Below are 21475 nucleotides of genomic sequence, written 5' to 3'. Positions count from 1 at the left end.
ACTCATCCCCTCACCAGTCTCTCTTTATACACACTCATCCCCTCATCCACCATATAGTGTGTCATGTCACAGAGAAATTGCTGTAGTGACAGCTTTTACCTTTACCTGTTACAAAAAACTGATACTGGATGACTCTGCAGTTACATGGGGAACAAGAGTTAAAAAAAAAAAAACAGCTAATGAGCGCTAACAAGCAACAACAGATACTAATTAACAGGAAGCAATGACCATATAAGGAAAGTACTGAGTAAATCAGTGTGTGTGCAAACACACCCATTTAATTTTCACATCACAAACATAAGCTGAAATTGGGTTTGTGTCGTGTTTACCGCTCAGTACCATGGACATTTTGTGTGCCATTTGTGTGTGTGTGTGTGGTAAAAGAAGAGTCATGCTGAAAGAGGTGTGGAGTCGATACTCTGGGGAGCGTGACAGACTGTCAAATTGTGTGGAGGAGCAGGAGGCAGCAAAGATTTTGAAAACACACCCACATTGACAAACGTGGAATAGTACATGAACATGCATGCATTTTTAGACTCATACACTGGATCAGCTCATCCACCGTATCATCTTATACATAGGATCAGCTTAAATAATTGATCAGTGCTTACACTGGATCAGCTAAAACACCATATAAGCTCATTCACTGAATCAGCTCATACACTGGATCAGCTTGTAAACCAGATCAGCTCATACACTGGGTCAGCTCGTAAACCAGATCAGATTATACACTGGATCAGCTCGTCCACCGTATCATCTTATACATAAGATCAGCTCAAATAATTAATCAGTGCTTACACTGGATCAGCTAAAACACAATATAAGCTCATTCACTGAATCAGCTCATACACTGGATCAGCTTGTAAACCAGATCAGCTCATACACTGGATCAGCTCGTAAACCAGATCAGCTCATACACTGGATCAGCTCGTAAACCAGATCAGCTCATACACTGGATCAGCTCGTAAACCAGATCAGCTCATACACTGGATCAGCTCGTAAATCAGATCAGCTCATACACTGGATCAGCTCGTAAACCAGACCAGCTTATACACTGGATCAGCTCACACACTGGATATGGTCATACATTAGATCAGCTCATACACTGGATATGGGCATGCACTGGATCAGCTCACACACTGGATCATAAACTGCTCAACAACTCAAACTGGGAGCAGTTGATGAGTTCACTCGTCAGTAAATAAAATCAGCCGGAGTTTAATTAGCAGAGTGTGGTGTATTGATTGCAGTGACTAAAGGTATGATGTTCGAGCCAAATGGAAACTTCATCATGGCTGCTATCAAATGTATAGTGCTGCGGAGTAAAACGGTTCCCTGCAGACATCTAGTGGTTGATTGTGGAACATTCTGATGTGTCTGTAGATCCACCTATCGGTCTCACTGAGGAAGCATGGCCTAGATACCTGTCAGCAGAGAGAAGTACACACATCCTTCACTCAGTAGAAGTACAAAAATACTCATATTTTAAAAGTTCTGACTGCGCTTTTTCTCTCAAGTTAAAGTAAAGAAGTTTGGGCTCTGACATGGACTTCAGTAAAAAGTAGTGATTATTACTACCTGTTTTAGTGTTTTCTAATGAATGTATCCAGACTGAAGATCCACCATATAGAACACAAGCAGAGAGTAGATGATGATGATGATCAGGTGATCAGGAATGTCTCTGTTCTCAGTCATGTTCTTATTACTGACTCCCTCTGTCTCATCCACGTTAACCCCAGACTTCTTACTGCCTTCTGCCTGCTCACTGTGAGCTTCAGAAACTAGTCCACGTCTGTGGTGTGTGTGAGAAACAGGAAATGATGCAGCAGTGGATTCAAAAAGCCACAAATATTGATCATGTCACCAAATAGATTTAAACTAAAGTAATGAATCTGTTTTTAAAAATGTAAGAAGTAGAAAGTACAGATATTTGTGTAAAAATGTAATGAGTGAAAGTAAAAAGTTGTCTGAATAAATAGTGAAGTAAAAAACTAATACCAGAAAAATCTACTGAAGTACAGTACCGAAGTATTAGTTCAGTCTCAGTGGAGGAGACACGGCCCAGAGGACACATTTGTAGTTTGTAGGAAATATAGAAGAGGAAGAAGAAGAAGAAGAAGTCAATAAGCTTTTATTGTCATTTCTACCATATGTAGCTGACGCAGTACACAGTGAAGAGAGATGTTTCTCCAGAACCCTGGTGCTACATAAAACAACATCAAACAACATAGAGCTTCATCACAACACAGAGCTACACAACAAAAAACAAAGCTCAGGACTAAAGTGAGTGTCCTCACCACATAAAGTGCATCGTGTGCAAACAGTGACGACAAAAAAACAGTAATATAAATATTCAAATATAGTATAATAGCAGCAGATCACACACTTATTAACGATTCTAATTAATCATTCTAATAATAATAATAATAATAATAATAATAAAAAAATAATAATAATGATAATAATAATAAAATAATAATAATAATAATAATAATAATAATAATACACTATTGTTTGTAAAGAAATGGCTCACCTGCAGGAACTATCAAATGTATGAAGAGAAAACAGTACTTCACACCACCCTGTCCCTGATTATCTTCCCAGAACTGCACACTCCCACGTGTGTTATTCTGTGTGTGTGTTCATCTGTAGCATTGTTTCGTTTGAAGAAAAAGCAAAACAAGTCCAAAGCCAAGCCACACTTTTTCTAATGTTTCTCTTTATTCTGTTCCTGTTTGGAAACAAATTGCAGGTCCATTATTTTTCATAATCACATTACATGACATGATGCACCAGTGTGTATTCTATCTCTGAACAGGAATACATTGAAAAGAACACAAAGTTTCACAATGGGTACTGGACTCACACTCGGCCCATCACACGTACGAGGCTAAGTGAAACTTGTTGCATGTTCTTCTTCTTTTCTTTTTTTTAAATTCCTGTATATATATATTTTTTTTATCCAATTAGTAGTCATCTGTGTGTGTGTGTGTGTGTGTGTGTGTGTGTGTGTGTGTGTGTGTGTGTGTGTGTGTGTGTGTGTGTGTGCTGTGGAAAATAGTCACATGCCCACTTTAATATCTTCCAGTACCAGTTAGTAACAATGGAAGTCAAGACGAATTTTTGCCACTTTTTTTTTTTTTTTTTTACACAATATGGAGATTCTACACAGAGCACTTTTTTTCACTGTTTCAATATCAACAGTCATCGAGAGCCGGCGACAGATACGATGCGCAGTTTTTTCATCATAATAACAATAATAGTCATAATAATAATAATCATATTAACAATCATCTTCATTATCTTCATCATCATCATCCTTTTTTACACAAAAAGCACAAAAGGTTGGCAGCGAGGCCGGCGTGAGGATGCACAAGACGGCGGTCCTTTTACACTCATGATATTTAAACACTGTACAAAATCGCATGTATTTACAGTGTGTGTGTGTGTGTGTGTGTGTGTGTGTGTGTCATGCATGTTTATCTCTCTCCGTGTTCAGGTTTCTGTGACAAAGCGCTCTGGCTCATGCACTCGTTACTAAGCATCTCCATGGTAACGATGATGGAAAACATTTCCAGAATTCTGATCATGACTCCCAAAAATAAATAAATAAATAAATAAATAAATAAATAAATAAATAAATAAATAAATAAATAAAAACCCCAAAACATAGAAAGATGATCAAAGTTCCTCTCCAAAGCCCTAAATCCCTGTTCCCTACAATCTGGTGACAACCAGGAATTGTGGCTGACATTTTCCCCTAGTGCACGCGCTCCAGGATGAAAAAGCCCTAGCACCCTACATGAAGAGTTGGAAGGATTGAGCCTGTGAGTCTTTGTTTGTTAAACACCATATTGCACTAGAGAGGATTTAGACAGAGCCCAGACATTAATTACAATGAAAAACATTTACAAACCTAAAAAAAAAAAAAAAAAAAACAACAGGAAGATATGTGGGATTGTAGATATGATGTCATGATAAACAAGCTCCATCCTAAATTAGGGTTCACTCGTGTCTATTTCAAAGCTTGATTTTTGGGGGTTCATGTAGTGGGCTAGGGGTTTGTATAATCCACCTGCAGTGTAGTCTGATTAGTGTTTCAGTGGCCTGGAGGGTTCAATCCTCCTTTATAAGTAGTGCACCAGAGCAATTATATTACATTATTTGGATTCAGTTGGAATTGTAATGTTACAATGTAATAAACTTTATTTCCAAAGCCTCTTCTCCTCCTTCTACGCTAGGGCTTGTGCGAATACGTTTTTTTTAGGGATTTCCATGTGTACACGTTTCCACAACGCTACCATGTGTACTCAGATCTGGAGTTGTTTGGGAGTTTAAGATTCACAGGTTCAACACCTCCACACTCTAAGCAGTGCAGCAGAGCCCCACAATTTCAGGAATGGCATTTTGGCGGACGCCCTTATCCATAGCACTTCTATTTAACTTATTCATTCAGCTGAGCTGTTGAGGGTTAAGGGCCTTGCTCAGGGGCCCAGCAGTGGCAGCTTAGTAGGGCTGGAATTTCATTTCACAATCTTCTGATCAAGTCCAACATCTGAACAGCTACCCTGTCCCCATCTTGGACATCCTGTACAATCAGTGACCCACAAACTCTACACTGATTGGAAGAAGGCAGAGTTTAAACGTGAAATCGGCCTGATGACCCGGAGACGTCGTAATGAGTGCACGAGTGAAGTGTGTTGCCAGAACACGGCGGAACACGCAGACGGGAGGAGTTGTTCACTACACACGAGCAGGCAGAACAAAGAACCATGCTTTAAGCAACAAGATGGTGGACGTCCAAGACAGACTAACCCTTTGGCAACAGAGTCCCCCGAAAAACCAGGGGGGCATAATTAATAACATGCGACTAAAAAATATATAGATAACATTCCAAAATCGCCATAATAATATTAATAATAATAATAATAATCTCAATACATACAAGAAGATAAATACAAACGAATTCATGAGCGTATTCACAGGTGACGTGACGTCTTTATGGAAACGCGGCAATGACGAGCGAAATGGATCATTGCATAGAGAATCTGAAATGGAAACTCAGGACAACGGTTTTGGGATTAATTATGGAGGTGTGTGTGTTTGTGTGTGTGTGTGTGTGTGTGTTATATGGGAAATGCTCACAGACGATCCCACCGCCATGCTTCGTGATGAAATGATAGAGACTCGTGTGATTTTTGGAACAAATTAAAGGTTGTGCTCTATCACGATGTGCATGCTATTGCTCCGAGGAAAATCAACCTCCAAATAATACAAGCGTAATTTAAATTAATTCAAGAATAAATTAAGGAAACACACCAGACAAAGAACAAAAACAATGTTAAATAAATAAACAAATTACAAACACGTACAAATATAAATCCATAAATCCTCCAGTGATTTACAGTATCGTGCCGTAAAAGACACGTCTCTTTACAGTAGAATACAGCTGTGCAAAAAATAAAGAAAAAGGAGGAAAAATAAAAGAAAACAACCCAAAAAAATGATGAGGTATGTAAAAAAATGGATAAGGCTCTTAATTGCAGAAAAAAAGAAAATCAGGCCAACAAAAAATAAACATAAAATAATAAGAATAAGAATAAGAATATCATAATTGAAGAAGAGATGAGGGCTTCTGTGTGTGATGGCACGATCATGGCTAAAAGAGAAAGAGGGAATGTTATAATGTCAATGTTGAACTCTTTCTCCTCTTCTTCGTCCTCTTCCTCAGAGACCATGAAAAGATGTGAGCGTTCGTGGGTTTATATAGAAGACATCTATTTCCATGCGTGCAGTCGCATGTACGACACTTTACACGATTGCATTCGAGTGCACATAAACATATTACAGGGAAAAAAAGAAAGACAGAACAAAAAACACATTCAAAAAGATCAATCATCGCCTTAGTGGAAATGTCCGCTCGGTCAGAGAACCATCAGTTTTAGAAAGTCTGGAAAATACTTCAAGAACTGCTTCTGTCATCATTAATCTGTGTGTGTGTGTGTGTGTGTGTGTGTGTGTGTGAGAAAGAAAGAGAGAGAGAGAGAGAGAGAGAGAGAGAGAGAGAGAGAGAGAGATGGAGCAAGGACACCTGAGCACAGGTTTACAGTTTTACAGAGTGATGTTATTAGGTAGAAGTAAATATTCTGGCGTCCCTTGGTGGAGTGGAGCAGAACGTGTCTTGTGAGATGATGAAGGTTCAGACCGAGGGAGCTCATGGAGGATCTTCATCCATTTTTCCTGGCCTGATCATCCACCTGCAGATAAAAGAGGAGCAAAACATCAGCAGGTGTCTCCCTTGAGTCTTCATGCACAGGAGTCCACAGGTGTTTCCGCAAACCCTGTGTCAAATAATAAAAACCACAACAACAAATTCACACTTCTTATACAATACATTATCTAACGTAATGTAAAGGTTTGTAAATATGTGCAATTACAATCTCTGCTATTCTTTGAATACATCTACTTTTGTTGAAAATGATCATAAAGTTTTGTGATTTACACAGTGATTTATTAAACACTCCTATTCTAATGTTTACCTTTACCCAGGCCACCTTTACCTTAAGGGCCTTGCTCAGGGGCCCAGGAATGGCAGCTTGGTGTGATTGGAATTTCAACTCGGATTCACTTTGGACGACCTCCAGATCCAAAGTCTAATGCCTTCACTAAGCTACCACCTCCCCCGGTTTTCCATTTCTGAACCTAATAGTCATAGAGCAACAGGTAACGGTCAAGCAGTCAATCAGCAAGTCATTTTATTTGATTCGGTGTAGAAAGTGATTTCCACTCAGATCCAATAGCATACTTTATTTACATTACTTTATTTACATTTATTTACATTATTAGCTATTTCCACAACTCAAACTATTTATGGTCCACCCTCGAGAGGGGAACGATCAGACAATACAGACAAACCAGAAACCAAATTAGTGAAGAAATCTGAGAACTTAATCATCGTCACTGAATCCCTGAAAAGAATCAATCTTAAGTCTGAGTTGCCTTGATAATATAAAACCTGCATTACCCTTCTGGAACACTAGAGGGCAGAAGGGGAAAATCTATCCCAGAGCTTTACAGCTGCAGGGATACACTGGGGAGGTGCTGATGTATTCCTCAACAATATATCGTAAAAAAATTTCCTACTTGTGTTGAAAATTAAGAAGCAGTTAGAGAGAAATAAATATCTCCTTCATCCACAATCGTAAGCCACCACAGAATCGGTCTCTCTTCAGGGTGTTAGCATGACGGCGTTAGCACTGTAACAAAGTGTGAGATTAAAGCTCTCTCTCGCTCGCTTGCTCTCTCTCTCTCTCTCTCTCTCTCTCTCTCTCTCTCTCTCTCTCTCTCTCTCTCTCACACTCTCTCTTTCTCTCTCTTTCACCATTAGACAGCATCACAAACCAAAACCTCAATCACAGTGATTTAGCCACACCCCCTGCACGGGTTTAGCACAGCTGGGATTGGCCGGTAATCTGCGGGCTGAGGCGGATTGGTGGCAGGGTTAAGAGTGCTTTCAATCTGCTGTACTGACACACACACACACACACACACACACACAGTTGTATGATGACATGGATCATCATCAAGTGTACCTTCTGCTCATTCAAAAGAGTTCTGATTTTGTCACATCTACATGACAGCTAAATTCCTACTTTGCATATTCCAGTTATGTAGGAAAGCTGGAGTCAGAGCACAGAGTCAGCCATGACACAGCCATACTGTATCACAGAGAGTTAAGGGTCTTGCTCAGGGGCCCAACAGTGGCAACTTGGTGATACCAGGACTTTAACCCCTGACCTTCTCATCAGTAACCCGGAGCCTTAACTTCTGAGCTCCCATTTCCCAACCTCACACACATCCCCCAAAGCTCTAACTGGCTGGCCCACACTCGCTTCTCCTGCAACCATGAATGACAGGTCAGATCCTACTGACCTACTACATCAGTCACACATGATTATCAACCTCTGTACAGTGAGGAGACAGAACAGGACAAAAGCTGTGGAGACTAGATAAAACACTGAGGCCACAGATCATCAGTCTTGTGTCTACAGACTATGTAGCAATGAGATGCAGTACCTCACACTGAATTATTTGTTGGGAGAAAGTCTCCTGAATGAAATAAGTGATAAATTTACAGCTCCAGTACACGTGGCTCCAGTACGTTATACGTTATACTTTATTCAAAGACAAATTTTTAATGGTTTTAGTGGAATTCCACTGATTCCTCTGTCCCTCTTATTCAAATAAAATTGCTGCCACACAGGTAATAAATAAAGTGCAGTAATAAGCTGATACTCAGGGACCTAAGTGTTTTATATCCATTTTTATTCTTCCACATCAACATTTACACACAAAATAATGAGACTCTGGGGTATGTGGTATGAGTCCCCATGAATGAGCTGCTGCTATAGAAATGATAACGTATAAAAACCAGGGCATTCGTTTAAACCTGCGATTTATCACGTGCAGTTTAATATCGTCACTTTGAGCAATTAAAACACATTTTTTTACTTAAAAGGTTGAAAGAAATGAAACGTTTGAACATCTCATACCTCAACAATAAAAGCTAATATACGCAACACTACCTGAAACAATGAGGCAATTTATTTTCCCCAACATGTTCTGGGTTTGTTTAGTTTTTTCGATGTTCTGGTCATTTCTAGGCATCTTATCTTTCATACAGTGTTCATGTAACTTTAGTATTAAACACTATCTGTTCTCTACTCTAGTTTGTGAATTGGATTACGCCTCATTCTTCTATTTCTCCTTTCTCGTCTCTCGTTTCTCTTTAAAAGAAGCTCTAACGAACAACTGTGGGGAATTTAGATCTTTCCAGACATCATGAATAGAATAAAAGACATGAGTGGCGTCAGGTTTGGATGTGGGCAGGCTTAACAAAAAGTGCTGTTACTTTTCTTTACGTTTCTTTACTTTTGCGTGAATAAACAAGAAATTAAGGTCCATGCCTTTTCTATTTCAAATCTGTGTATAGACAAAAAAAACTTCATTATGCAATAATGTAAAATTGCTGTTTGCACACTTCCTGCTTGAACTAAATGTTTACATGTACCATATTTATTTTTATTATTATACAGACAATCCACCTGTACAACCTTCTGTGCCGTACTGCTCGGCGCTACAGTGCTGCTACACTTGATGTTTTTGACAGTTACTGTGTCTGCTCTCTCATTAACTTGTGCTGGTTTTTTGTTTGTTTGTTTTACACTAAATGCTTTGAGTTGTAGTTGGAAGCTTTGTGTAGTTGCGTATTGATTTAGTTAATTTATGTTGTCCGATGTAGCAACCTGGGTCCTGTCGGAACGTTGTTCCGTTTCAATGTGCACTACACTGCATATAGTTGGAAAGAGAATGAAGCCAATGTGACCTGAATATACATTTGTGCATATTGACCCAATATATTTCTAGCATATTTATATTCACAACCACAATATAGAAATCACCATCAGAATGTTAAAATGTAGATTTCTATGACATTTAAACCTAATAAAAGCACGATATTCTGAACAATAAACATTAAACACATGATACAAATGTAAAAGTGTCTCTACAGTAAAAAACATAAAACATTACAAAAACTTGATATTTTTGGTTTGTTTTATTAAGTTGGCAAACATAAGCTTCATGAAGGTGTGGTTGTTGGTGTCAAGCTTAGCGGGGAAGAACTCTGTATAAAGTCCTGATCTTCACAACCCCACTGAACAACTTTTGCGTGAAATGGAAGTTGAGAACATCAGTGTCTGATCTCACTACCAGCTGAATGATCACTAATCCCTTTTAGCCATATAGTATGTTTAGTTTGACAGTCTCATTTGTATAAATATTTATATAGATATATTCATGGGAGAATATCAGCAATCAGCTGGAAAGGTTCACTGTAATATCTAATGTTTTGAAACACACTATACACACCTGCAGTGCCTTGCACAGCTCATCTAATTCTCAGATTACAACTATTTTATATTGTGTTGGTCACAAAGTTTCAGCACTGAGACATTTCTCTTCACAGAGTCTCAAACTGAATAATGGAGTATGAAATTAAAACTCACCGGTTCTCAGGTGTCCTCCATCCACAGATTAATGGGTGGCAGAAACAGTTTATAATTTTTTTTTCCAGTAAAAAGCCTCCTCTGCTCAGCCACAGTGAACCCTGAGGAGCAACAACACAGCAGATGGACACAGTTTTTCTTTTGATTGCTTGGCTTTTACAGCTGTGAAATTGAGCTAGAAGGCTAATGTGGCCACCACGTAATGGATGCTTACAGGCTTCAGTTTAGCATTTTATACCAAATGTGTGTGTGTGTGTGTGTGTGTGTGTGTGTGTGTAATTCTTAAATTCTGTAAAGCTTTTTTGTGACAATGTAAAAAACGCTATTGAAATAAACTTGAAAACTTGAAATAGAGTACCATTTATTACCCTTAGTATACTGGCAAAATCAAACCTAAGCAGGAGCTTGGATGATTCACTATATTTAAAAGCATTATATACATTTCAGTTTATTCTTTTACATATTCCTGAAATAAATATACTTACTATCATGAGAAAACACTCACCTTCCAGTTAGCAGCTCACCAAAATGATGTAAACTTCTTGCCAATAGCAGACACAGCTGCAAAATACACCAGAAATAAAGGACATGAAGATATATAAAGGAATGTTTAAAGATAAAAAAAATCCTGATCTTTTCAAGATGATACAAAGAAAGCAAAATGATTCTTCTTGTCCTGTATAGACTAGAATTTTTTTTAACGTACCGTCCCCTAGTTTTCCTGCTTGTTCCGCTGCATTACCAGGCAGGATTTTGCTGAAAACGTTTTCGCTGTCGGTGGGTTGCTGTGGTAGCTGCGCCGCACTGCCGATGCCTCCTGGTCGAGGAGCTGCTTTTGACCCTGTAAAAAGAAATACAGCAGCTTTTAGAAATATAGTCCTCAAATTAAACACATTGTGAGAATGCAGTTGCAAGGCAACTTGTGAATTTAGACTCACCAATGGCAGTTGCTGGGGTCGTAGGGGCTTTAGCAGTCTGGGGTGCAGCTTTCGATCCAATTGCAACTGCAGGAGATGGTGCAGCAGGAGCAGTTTCAGGTTTCATCTGCCCTCCCTGTTCAACAGATTAGACTATTTATGTACTGCTATCAGTTAACTCTAGATTTGACTCTTAATTCCTGTTCTATATTGCTTATAAAAGATCAATGAAACAGTCGCTGTTACCTGCTGCAAGTAACAGGGATCAGATTAAAGTATTTCTCATTGTCATGCTAGTTTTGTTCATTTGTAAGAACATTTCAATAATAAATTCAATTTCAACTTACCCCAGAAATAGTCGGCTGAGCTGTGGTTGGTCCCGCAGCCAGCGGTTGTCCTGATACTGGAGCCTGGCTTGGCTTAGCTTGTTGCTGGGCAGCCCCGGCTCCAACACCAGCCCCTATAGTGGTGGGCTGAGTCACACCTGCTGTGGTCGTTGCTGGCTGTTGTCCAACCTGTGGCTGTGACTGCTGCTGCTGAGTACGAGGTTGCTGGTTGGTGTGTTGAACCTGCTGCCCAGTTTCAGGCTGCTGAGGGGCAGACTGCCTGCCAGCTGTTGGTTGTGTTGTGGGCCTTTGCTGTCCTTGCTGTGGCGGTTGCTGTTGGCCTACAAATCCTTGTTGCTGCGGCTGCGGCTGTGGCTGTTGCTGCTGCTGCTGCTGCTGCTGTTGTTGCTGCTGTTGCTGTTGCGGCTGCTGCGGCGGTTGTTGTTGCTGGTGCTGCTGCTTGGATGAAGGAACTTCTTGCCGCCTGGAAGCACCAGACTGCCTTGGCCCCCGTTGACCACTATGATGGTGCCCAGATGCAGGGTCACGTGAGTACTCGCCAGAGTCGCGGCTCCCGGACTGTGAAGATCTGGGTTCTGAAGATCTTTTATGTGAAGAGGATGAAGTGCTGCGTGCTTCAGAGCGAGCCGATGGGTCCTTAGGATGTGATCTCGAAGAACGGGAAGATCTTGACACTTCCGAGGGGTGCCGGGCTGTTGAGTGATGTCCTGAGCTACTAACATGGTGTCTGTGTTCTCGGGATGTGGAAGAGGAATGGCGTTGGTGGCTATATTCATCTTGTGGCCACAAGTCTTCCTCAGGAGGTTCATCATAATCATGATATGTGTGCTTGACATTGCCTCTCTTACCTGTAGAGGAGTGGCTTCCACTCCCTTGATGTCTGGAACGATCGTGAGTGGCCTCTCGTGGTTTTTCAAACCAGTCTGTCTCTTCCTGTCCTAAATGATATGCTTTTGTTGGGAACCAAGACAAAAATCAAACGTCAATGCCATTGTAGAGGAAGAAGAGAAAAAAGTACAGACTGAAGTCATGCAGAAGACGTGAGAATTCCCCAAGCATGCTACATTTCCAACGAGAGAATTGAAGTTGAATAAAAAAACTTTTAAATGTCCAAGTCAATAAGAAAATGGGAAAACCAGTAAACAGAAAGCATGCATAACACAAAAAAGCTGAGGTACAGACAACTTCACATATAGTCACAACACTTAGAAGCAACATGCAAACAAGGAGGCATATGTGATCTTCTGCAACAACCAGAACATTAGCATAAAAAGCTAACAAAATGTATCCATTCTGCTCTCCAGGAAAAAATCACTGCCATGCAGTGTCTTGATTGGTGAGATGCACATTTAATAGGCAGGCATAATTTAGCACCAGTTACCTTCACTGTCTGAAACAGCACAGTGCATATCATCCACTAGGTATGGGTCATCTGGCTTGTAGGCATGGCTCTTAGGCATATCCCTTATGTGATGATCCTGAACATCAGGAAGAGAATGGCTGGAGCCATACTGATTTCTAACATCATGTGGGTCTGAGGCACGTCCCATACCCACAGGTTTCCCCACTGGGCTCAGTGGACTCTCTTCCTCTGAGTTTTGAGTACGCATAGTGTTACGTCCGCTGCGGCTGTGGGTACCCCTCTGAGATCGCTCCATGGCATCTCTCTCATATGACTTACTTCTGTACCCTCCTGAGTCTCTTGAGGAAATCTTATCCATGCCATAGCCTGTGGACCTTGATCTTCCAGAGCTGTACAGACGTTCATCTTCATCTAAGCCTTCTCTTGAGCCATAATACTTTTGCTGATCATAAACATTCTTTTTTACCCCTGATCTAGAAACCATGGTACAGCTTCCACCTGAGGGTGTTGTGATTGTGTAGGAGGCCAAGTCAGATTCAACATCTCGTGCCTCTTCAATGGGGGAGAATTTAGAAATCTTCTGCTCCATGCCTTGCTTTCTGTGCTTATTACGCTTGGAGGACACAGCAGCTGGTGCCAAGTTCTTAGAAGGATGCTTTTGGCTGCCCATTCCAGAACTACTGCGAGGAGAATGCTTATAGTCATCATAGTAATAGGAAGATCCACCACTCACAGTTGTGCTAGGACGGCCATGACTGTCCACAGTACCCTGATGGTGGTAACTTGTGGTGCTGCCAGGTCTTCCATATAGATCCTCAGACCCATCTCCATAGCCCATCCTCTGTGGGCCATTCTCACTCCCATAACATGTCCTCGAAGCATCAGTCGATCCCATGTTCTCCTTTGTCAGTTCACTTATATCATCTATCATTACATAGTTTCTGGGTATATTTTGTTCTAGGTTTGTGGCATAGAGACCATCTGTACCATACCCAGATGTTGGACTTGGCATGTGCTCTGCCATTGTTTGTTCAGGGGTACGATATGGCCCATAAGCATTTGCCATGGGTGAAGAATAGGCACCACTAAAGCCAGTGTCCTGAGCTGAGGTGGCAACTGACACTGCAGGATTGGTAATTATTTCATAATTGGTTGGCAATTTCTGTTCAAGATCAGCTAGTGATGTATGTCGTGGCAGCTGATGACCAGAAAGCATATCAGTTTGGGGCTGAAAGGGCAGTCCTTGGCCAGGGTATGGTAATGTCTGTCCAGGCAAATGAGATGCAGGAGGCTGAAAGCTCTGGTGACTGGGTTGCTGCAGGCCTATATCTGTCTGATATGACTGGGCATAAACATGACCCTGGTAAGGACCTTGTGTTTGATACAGGGAGGGTTGAGGAGGGTGTGGCTGAAAGGTGCCTGGCTGAGGCTGGGATGGTGCTGGGTACTGGGGTGCTTGAAATCCAATCTGCTGATAGGCAGCAGTCGGTGGCTGTGTCGGTGCAGGTTGGCTCTGAGGATATGGATATATGACATAAGAGGAGGTGGGTGGATATTGAGAAGTCACATTTGGGTCAGAAGTATATTGGCTAAGAGGTGCTGTGCTTGGTCTTGACATCAGTCCATTTGCTTCATATGAGCCTGTTGGTATGCCAGTTAATCTAAGATTGTTCAGTTCACTGTCTGACATGTAGTCCCTTGCGTCCCCGATACCACGCAGGTAGGCCAGCTCTCGCCTCTCACGTTCTTTAACCATGGTTTCCTTGCGTTGGGTAATGCCTAATTCCAAACAGCGAAGCTTAGCATCGATCTCTTTCTCTTCTTCTTCAAGTTCTGCTTGCTGTTTGCGTAGCTTGGAAGACTCCTGTTCAACAGCTTTTAGTTCACTCAGAATACCCACCTTTATGACACCATGTGTTGGACGAGGCAATAGTCTCTGGGGTATTCCAGGGGAGCTGTACATGTGGGACATTGCAGGGGTTACTATTGGGAGTGGTATCTCATCTGGAGGGGGGCTGGGGAGGGTCCGCTTCACTTTCCTCATAATTGAGTTCTGTAGCTGTAAGAAAGATAAAGAGGGGGAAGACAAGAAAAAGAAAAATCAATAACTGAAACAGATCAGGAAATAACAGGTTAAATAATAATTTACTTGTTATGTGTTTTAGCTTTTTTGCAAATCCAATACACCAAAGTAAAATACTATGTTGCTTTGTTTATTAATCTATGAATACCTAACATAAAATAAAAACATTTCCTCTTTGTGTTATCTGTTAAAATACAAAAAAATTTAACCTAATGATGTGGATAAATGTGAATTGAACAGATTTATACAAATATTTCATATTGTAAATATTGGCGTTCTAGAATATATTTTGCATTTTTTGTGTGTGTGTGTGTGTGTGTGTGTGTGTGTGTGTGTGTGTGTGTGTGTGTGTGTGTGTGTGTGTGTGTGTGTGTGTGTGTGTGTGTGTGTGTGTGGATAAGGGAAAAAGCAAAACAGCATAAAAACAGCATATAAGACAACAAAGAAAATAAATAGATAATACAAAAGAGGAGAAATGCATAAATAATGGATAGACATCCTTCTTACATTAAAGTTTTTCTTACCTGACTACCTGAAGAGTTATGACCCTGGTACAATGAGAATTTAGCCTTAGATGGGTCCTCTGAAGTTGGGCTGAGGGGTTTAGGATCTGACAGGGAGCGCTGAACACTTTTTATTGGCCGTGGAATAGTTTGATGCATCTTTGGTGATTCAGTAGTGAAGGCCTTTTGCTGGGGTGTGACATGTGCCCTATTGAGCTTCTCACTGGAGGCCAAACTTGTCTCCAGCATGCGGTGAGGGGACAGAGGAGACACTGGGGAGTACAACACTTGTGGGGATTTGGGTGGACGTGGATCAATTGGTTGCTGTGTTTGTAGCCCAATGTCTAGTGGGTCCAGTTTTCGTTTTTCAAACTTGGCTGGTGTGGCACCAACTACATGTAAGCTGGTGGAGTATGGGCTGACTGTGGTAGAAACACTAAGCTGAGGAACAACCACTCCTTGAGACTGTGCCTCTGGGTCAGTCTGGCAGGCTAAACTCTCCCCTTTGTGTGTCCTTTCTGGTGCAGAGATGTAGTGAAGCAGTTCAACCTTTGATGTCTCAGCCATGGTGATGTGAATGGCTGGTGAGACTCTTCCCAACTGATCTGATTCAGTTTGGCATGATGAGTCACTGGTCGTCTGGATAGCTATGCTGGAAGTCACTTTAGATGCATCAGTTTTATTTTCTGCACTTGATTCAGAGTGTTTGGAGTACTTTGAGCGACGACGTCGCACTGGCTGGCTATCCCACTCCCCCTGGTCCTCCTCATCTGTCTGGACACTGCAGTCAGCAATACGCCTTGTCCTTCTGCGTCGTGACATAAACCGATCCTCTGCATCTTCATCATCAGTTTGGACACTGCTGTCTGCAATCCTTTTCACAGGTTCCTCCTCAGTGCCATTCCTCAAGCGAGGCATTGAATTCTGTTTTTTAATAACATGGCTACTTCCTTGATCATCACTGTTCCTCAGGGACATTTCAGAGGCTGAACTGGGCATAGGTCTTGTGGACACCAGTGCTTGAACCATCTGCCCATCCATGCAAGGTAAAAACTGCAAGCTCTGGCCATCTTGTGGAATAACCCTACCACTTTGATCACAAATGATGGAGATTGCTTGAGGGGCGCCACCAACCAGCATTCCATTAATGGCACTTTGTGCAGTTGTTGCTGCTGCAGCAGCAGCTGCAGAAGCAGCAGCTGCCTCTGCTGCTGCCACTGCTGCCGCTGCTTCAACGGCTGCTGTCTTTTGCCTTTTCTGCTCTTCAAGCTGCAGCTGGAGCTGCTGTTGCAGAGCCTGAATTTGGTCTAGCTGCATCTTCTGCTGAGCCAGCTGCTCTCTCTGTATCACCAATTGAGTTTCTCTTTCAACTTGCTGTTGCTGAAGAACCTGCTGCTTAATGTTCTGAAGTTCTTGGATCTCACGGTGCACGAGAAGTTGTTCTTTTTCCCTGTGCCTTTGTAACTCTAAGCGATCCCTCTCCAGCTCTTCTTGAAGACGTAACTGACGTAGCTTCTCTAACTCAATGCGTTCTCTCTCTAGTTTCAGTAGTTGCTCTTGTTGTTGCCGTAAATGTTCTTCCTCTTTCTCATCACTAACTGATGTATCTGACAGTCCTCTAGTAGCTGCATGTGACTGTGACTGTGGCACTGATAAGTGGTCCTGTGTCTGAGACAGGCCTTGAATCACAGACAAATCTTTACTATTGGGCAATGATTGAGGATGGGTTTGTGCCTGGATTGACTGTAAAATTTGATTTTGAGTGGATGGAAGGACTGTGGCAGCATCTCCTGGAATATGACCCTGAGAAGTCTGTTGGTTTAAAATTGTTGATTGGGCTGGTATAGCACTAGTCGGAACAGTTGCTCTGGGAGCAGATGGTAATGTTGTAGTTGATGTAATTGTGCCAGGTACTGTAGGCTTGACAAAATAGATAGGTGTTTCTTGGGAAGTACTTGTAGTTGGCACACTCCCTGAAATAGAATCTGTGGCAGATGCTGGGAAAAGGGTTGGAGTGGGGTATCTGTAAGGTCCCTGTGCAGACAGAGGCATTCTTGGAGCGACCTGAGGCAATCTACTAAGGCTGGCTAGAGAAACAGCGGTCACACTGCCGGGAGGATAAGGCCTGTAAACTCCTCTTACCATAGGATTTAATACAGGGGCAGGTTGGGTTGTGATTGGTAAAGTGGATGCTATCGGAGTGTTTATCGTTGAGTATATCATGCCATCAGCAGTCCTCAGGACAGGAGGATATAAGGCCCGGAGGGTAGCCTGTCTAGCATTGATTAGATTTGTAAGGGCTTGGCCATGTGCTGTGGGCCTCCCATCAGGGCCATAAAGAATGTTTGCCCTGATTGATGTGAGACCTTGTTGAAGGCCAAGCCTTCCTATTTGGCCTCCTCTTCCAGCACCATATTGAAGAAGATCTGGGCTGTTCGTATAGCGATTTCCAAAATGATCCATTGAGTTAAGAGCAGCACACATTCTGCTAATTTCTCTGGCAGTGGTGGCACTGTACTGTGCTAGATTTGATTCTTGAGTGCCTGCCAGGTCACGAGAAGGATAGCCAAAGTCTCCACTGATATTAGACATTGAGCCGTATCTACGAAGAGGTAATGGTGGGGTTGAAACATCTTGATGTCGCAAATCAGTGTACGATCCATATTGGGCACCCATTCCAAGATATCCAGCTTCATATGCTTGTTTCATAGAGCTTAAATCCACTGCCAGATCCCCAGCATCTGTCCTTTGATAACACTGGAGTCCTGATTCTGCAAGATTTGTATCTGACATTGATGGTGGAAGCTGTCCAGACAAAGGCATAGTAAATGGTTTATGCTCCTCTGATTCCCCTTGCATATTTATGGGATAATGACCATCTTTTTCTAGCTGAGTTTGCTGATGAGGAGCTGAGGTAGGATCAGCAGAAGAATTTGGGTCTGAAATAGTTGTTTTACTTCTCTGGCCAAAGGGACCTGAACAGCTACCACCAAAAGGCAATTGGTAGACAACATCACAGCAAGCCACTTGGTTCTCTGACTTGATTTGTCCAGTGAGATCAAGAACTTCTGGTGCTTGATGTGGTTCTTCCATTTTAACTATTTGTGTGACTGTACCCCCTTGTGATGAACCACTTTCATCTAACTGTACCATCATTGCATGGGGCTGTTCTGTTGAGAGGTTAGTGACAGTGGGCTTATTTTTTAGTTCCAGAGCAACCCCACCATATATGTCATGGCCTATAGTAGGGGTAGATGAAATAGAGGTTGATAAGGGTGGTGGAAGTGGGGATACTTTGGGAATGGCACTAATCACTGTTTGTGTGCTTCCACCACTTGTCTGGCACACCACTAAGTCTTTCTTCAACAATACTGGATGCACTTGGTTCGCTAAGTTGTAACGGGCAAAAGAAGCTGTATTTTGTTGGTGATGCTGGAGCTGTTGTTCAAGGAGCTGTTGTTGCTGTTGGAGCTTCTGCTGTTGCTTTTGAAGCTGTTGTTGTTGGATACCAAGATCTTCCAGACATGCATCTATCTTTGGAATTGAAGAGTCAGATATTGGTGTTCTTGGTTGAGAAAGACAAACAGCTGATCCAGCACCCTGACCAAAGTCAACTCGATTCTGCAGTGGATCTCCATAAACCATTGGGTATTTAGGCTGTGATATAAACATAGAAGCCGCCACAGTAACACTCACTGTTGTTGGTGTGGATATTGTTACATGTGGTTGTGCCTGTGCATTTAGATTCATAATGAGAGGTTGTACAGCTGTATGACGGCTTGGGGGTTGATCTGCATCAACTGAGTACCTTCGTGTGTCAGATGCCAAGGATGTAAGATCCATACCATGGTCTGTCATGATAATTGGAGCAGGCTTCACTGCTCTAAGGTCAACCACATTTCCACTTTGGGCCACTGTCCCTTGTTCAATTACCATAGAGGTTCCCGGAACATTGGATATTTTACACAATGATATGTTATCAGACCTATAACTTTGAGAAGCTGCACATGATGGAGTGCTTGGCCCAGAAGTGACTCTTTCAGCTGCTTGTCCTCTCTGATAGGCAAGCTGAGACATTTGTGGTGATGTAGGAGAACTTGTTACTGAAGACTGGGTCCGATAAATTGGCTGTTGCTGGCTACTTGTTGGAGAAGAGAGTGGGGATGTAGAAGAATTTACAGTTATTGGTTTTGGGGGTTGAGTTGGGGTGCTTGATTCTAGTGTTATTACCATGACTGGGGTATCTTGGGAGGACTGCTGTCTTGCAAGACGAGGACCTGCAGTTCTTTGAGGAGCATGGGAGCCTTGGAGCGTAGATGCCACAGATGACATGTGATCAGGGATGTGTGTAGTTGTTTGTGAGTCAGCACCTTGGATCGATCGTACTTGCTGCTGTCTAGGAGCAGGCTGGCGCACTTGTGGTGGAGACGGTGACATTTTAGAGGTTTGGGAAGGCATCCTGTGCTGGTTTTGTTGTGTTTCACTAACCCTGGCCAGTCCACTACTGCCACTGTCTGAAAATGATACAGGTGCTGACATCTGTGTAGGGCTTGTGCCTGGACTCAAAGATGTTGACCCTGTTCTTAAGTGCTGACTATTTGTCAAACTGGAAGTCCCTTGCTGCTCTTGTTTCACTGGTTGTCCCTGCTGTTTTTGCATCATCTCTGCTTTTCTCATCATTTCCTCATAAACCTCTTCTGCACTTTTTAATGATTTGTGTACAGCAGACGGTGACTCTGCAGATGATTTTTCTGTAGGTGAATACAGAGACATAAATGTTGGAAGATTGTATTCACTGCCAGACTTGTAAAGCTTAGAGCCTACTTCAAATCCTTCTGCCTCTGAGTCTATAGAGGGAGAGTATTCTGAACAGGATGATCTGTGAAGTTCTTCCATTTCTGCTGCTTGTCTAAGCTCCTCTGTTGGAGAAGCATCCTCAATTGGTGACAGATTGCTGGGTGGAGTCTTTGACCTCTCCCTGCGTCTCTGTGCTCTGAGTTCCTCTTTGTCCCTTTTAGTTTTCCTGGCTGTGCTGCGAATCCTTTGCTGTTCCAAGTCTCTCATCTTTTCTTGTTCTCTTAAAAGTTCTTCCTCTTCCCTCAGTTCGTCTTCTTCGGAAGAGTCCTCAATTGTTGGTAAGAGTGGGCCGTGAGATCGGTGCCTTGCTTTCCTCTGCTGCTTAACCTCTTCGAGCCTTTGCCTTCTGCTAGGACTACTATCGCTGTCATCCTCCAGTGACGACACAGATGTAGGAGAGGTTCCAGATGTATAGCTAGGTGTGGTAGCAGGAAGGGTTGAGGAATACTCTCCTCTTGACTTTTCTTCCGGTGATCCAGTCAGGCTTTCCATCTCAAGCTCGGGTTCTCGGAGGTCATGCTCCGTGCTAAGTTCCAAATCACGATTATAGCTATTGGTATTATTCAGTTCTATAGTCTTAAATCGCCTTAGGCCTCCTTGTGAACCCATCATATCATCTCCGTCATTGGACTTGTACGTAGCCTCATTACTTTTAGTGTCATCTTCAAAGCTGTTTGATTGCTGTGTAAGGCGTCGCCTCTCTTTTCCCAGATCACCACTGTGTTTATGACTCTTTTTGACTTTCACCTGACCTTCAGTCTCTACCACTTCTTCCTCATCTGCACTCATTTCCAAAATCTGTCTCCTCATAAACTCTTCATCTGTTAGGCCCTTCTGCAACTTTTGTCTGGTCGGTAAAGGAGACAGGCCACTTTCACTGCTGTCCTCCACATAGTCGTGACGTAATTTGCAACTAAGATCATCAGATACTTCCCCATCAGAATCGAATTGGTCTTGTGTTATGGACAGAGACTGGGGTCTTGTCTTATCGATTTCAGAGGCTGTCTCTGACTGTAAAAGAGGTCGCATAGAACTCTCAAGTTTTTTTATTTCAGAGGGGCTGGGAGGACTGCGCTGGGTAGACAAACCTCCTTCACTAAGTTTAATTCCCTCCTCTCGAATGAGTCCAGTGATCTCATTCTGGGAGCCGGATATGCCATCGGAGGAGTAGCCTGTGTCACTCAGACTCTGTGTACTGGACTTGTTGGAATCCTGTGAATTAGCAGAATGACAAAATATTCTGTTATGCATTTATATAATCATGTGATTAAAGCATATTCTGTATGGAGTAAAACATCATAAACATGTATCAAGCATGCAACAGTATTAAATCATGCA

At 42.2% G+C, this 21475-nt stretch overlaps 1 protein-coding gene across 2 annotated transcripts in view; it reads right to left on the bottom strand.

Annotated features, from left to right (window-relative positions):
• Positions 1–5327: 5327 nt before the first annotated feature.
• The window catches only part of bsnb (bassoon (presynaptic cytomatrix protein) b), a 59372-nt gene continuing 43224 nt past the window's right edge, over positions 5328–21475 (bottom strand). For both annotated transcript variants that reach the window (XM_083533618.1, XM_083533619.1), the window contains exons 5-12: positions 15302–21349; positions 12713–14753; positions 11332–12281; positions 11006–11120; positions 10774–10908; positions 10573–10628; positions 10068–10168; positions 5328–6257 (exon numbers count right to left, since the gene is read on the bottom strand). In XM_083533618.1, coding sequence (XP_083389744.1) covers positions 10588–10628; positions 10774–10908; positions 11006–11120; positions 11332–12281; positions 12713–14753; positions 15302–21349 — 9330 coding nt within the window. In that variant the 3' untranslated portion in view covers positions 5328–6257; positions 10068–10168; positions 10573–10587. The remainder of the gene's footprint in view (positions 6258–10067; positions 10169–10572; positions 10629–10773; positions 10909–11005; positions 11121–11331; positions 12282–12712; positions 14754–15301; positions 21350–21475) is intronic.

Source organism: Silurus aristotelis, assembly GCF_946808225.1.
Source record: "Silurus aristotelis genome assembly, chromosome: 28".
Taxonomy (NCBI): Eukaryota; Metazoa; Chordata; class Actinopteri; order Siluriformes; family Siluridae; genus Silurus; species Silurus aristotelis.
This window is presented reverse-complemented; position numbering and strand designations above follow the sequence as displayed.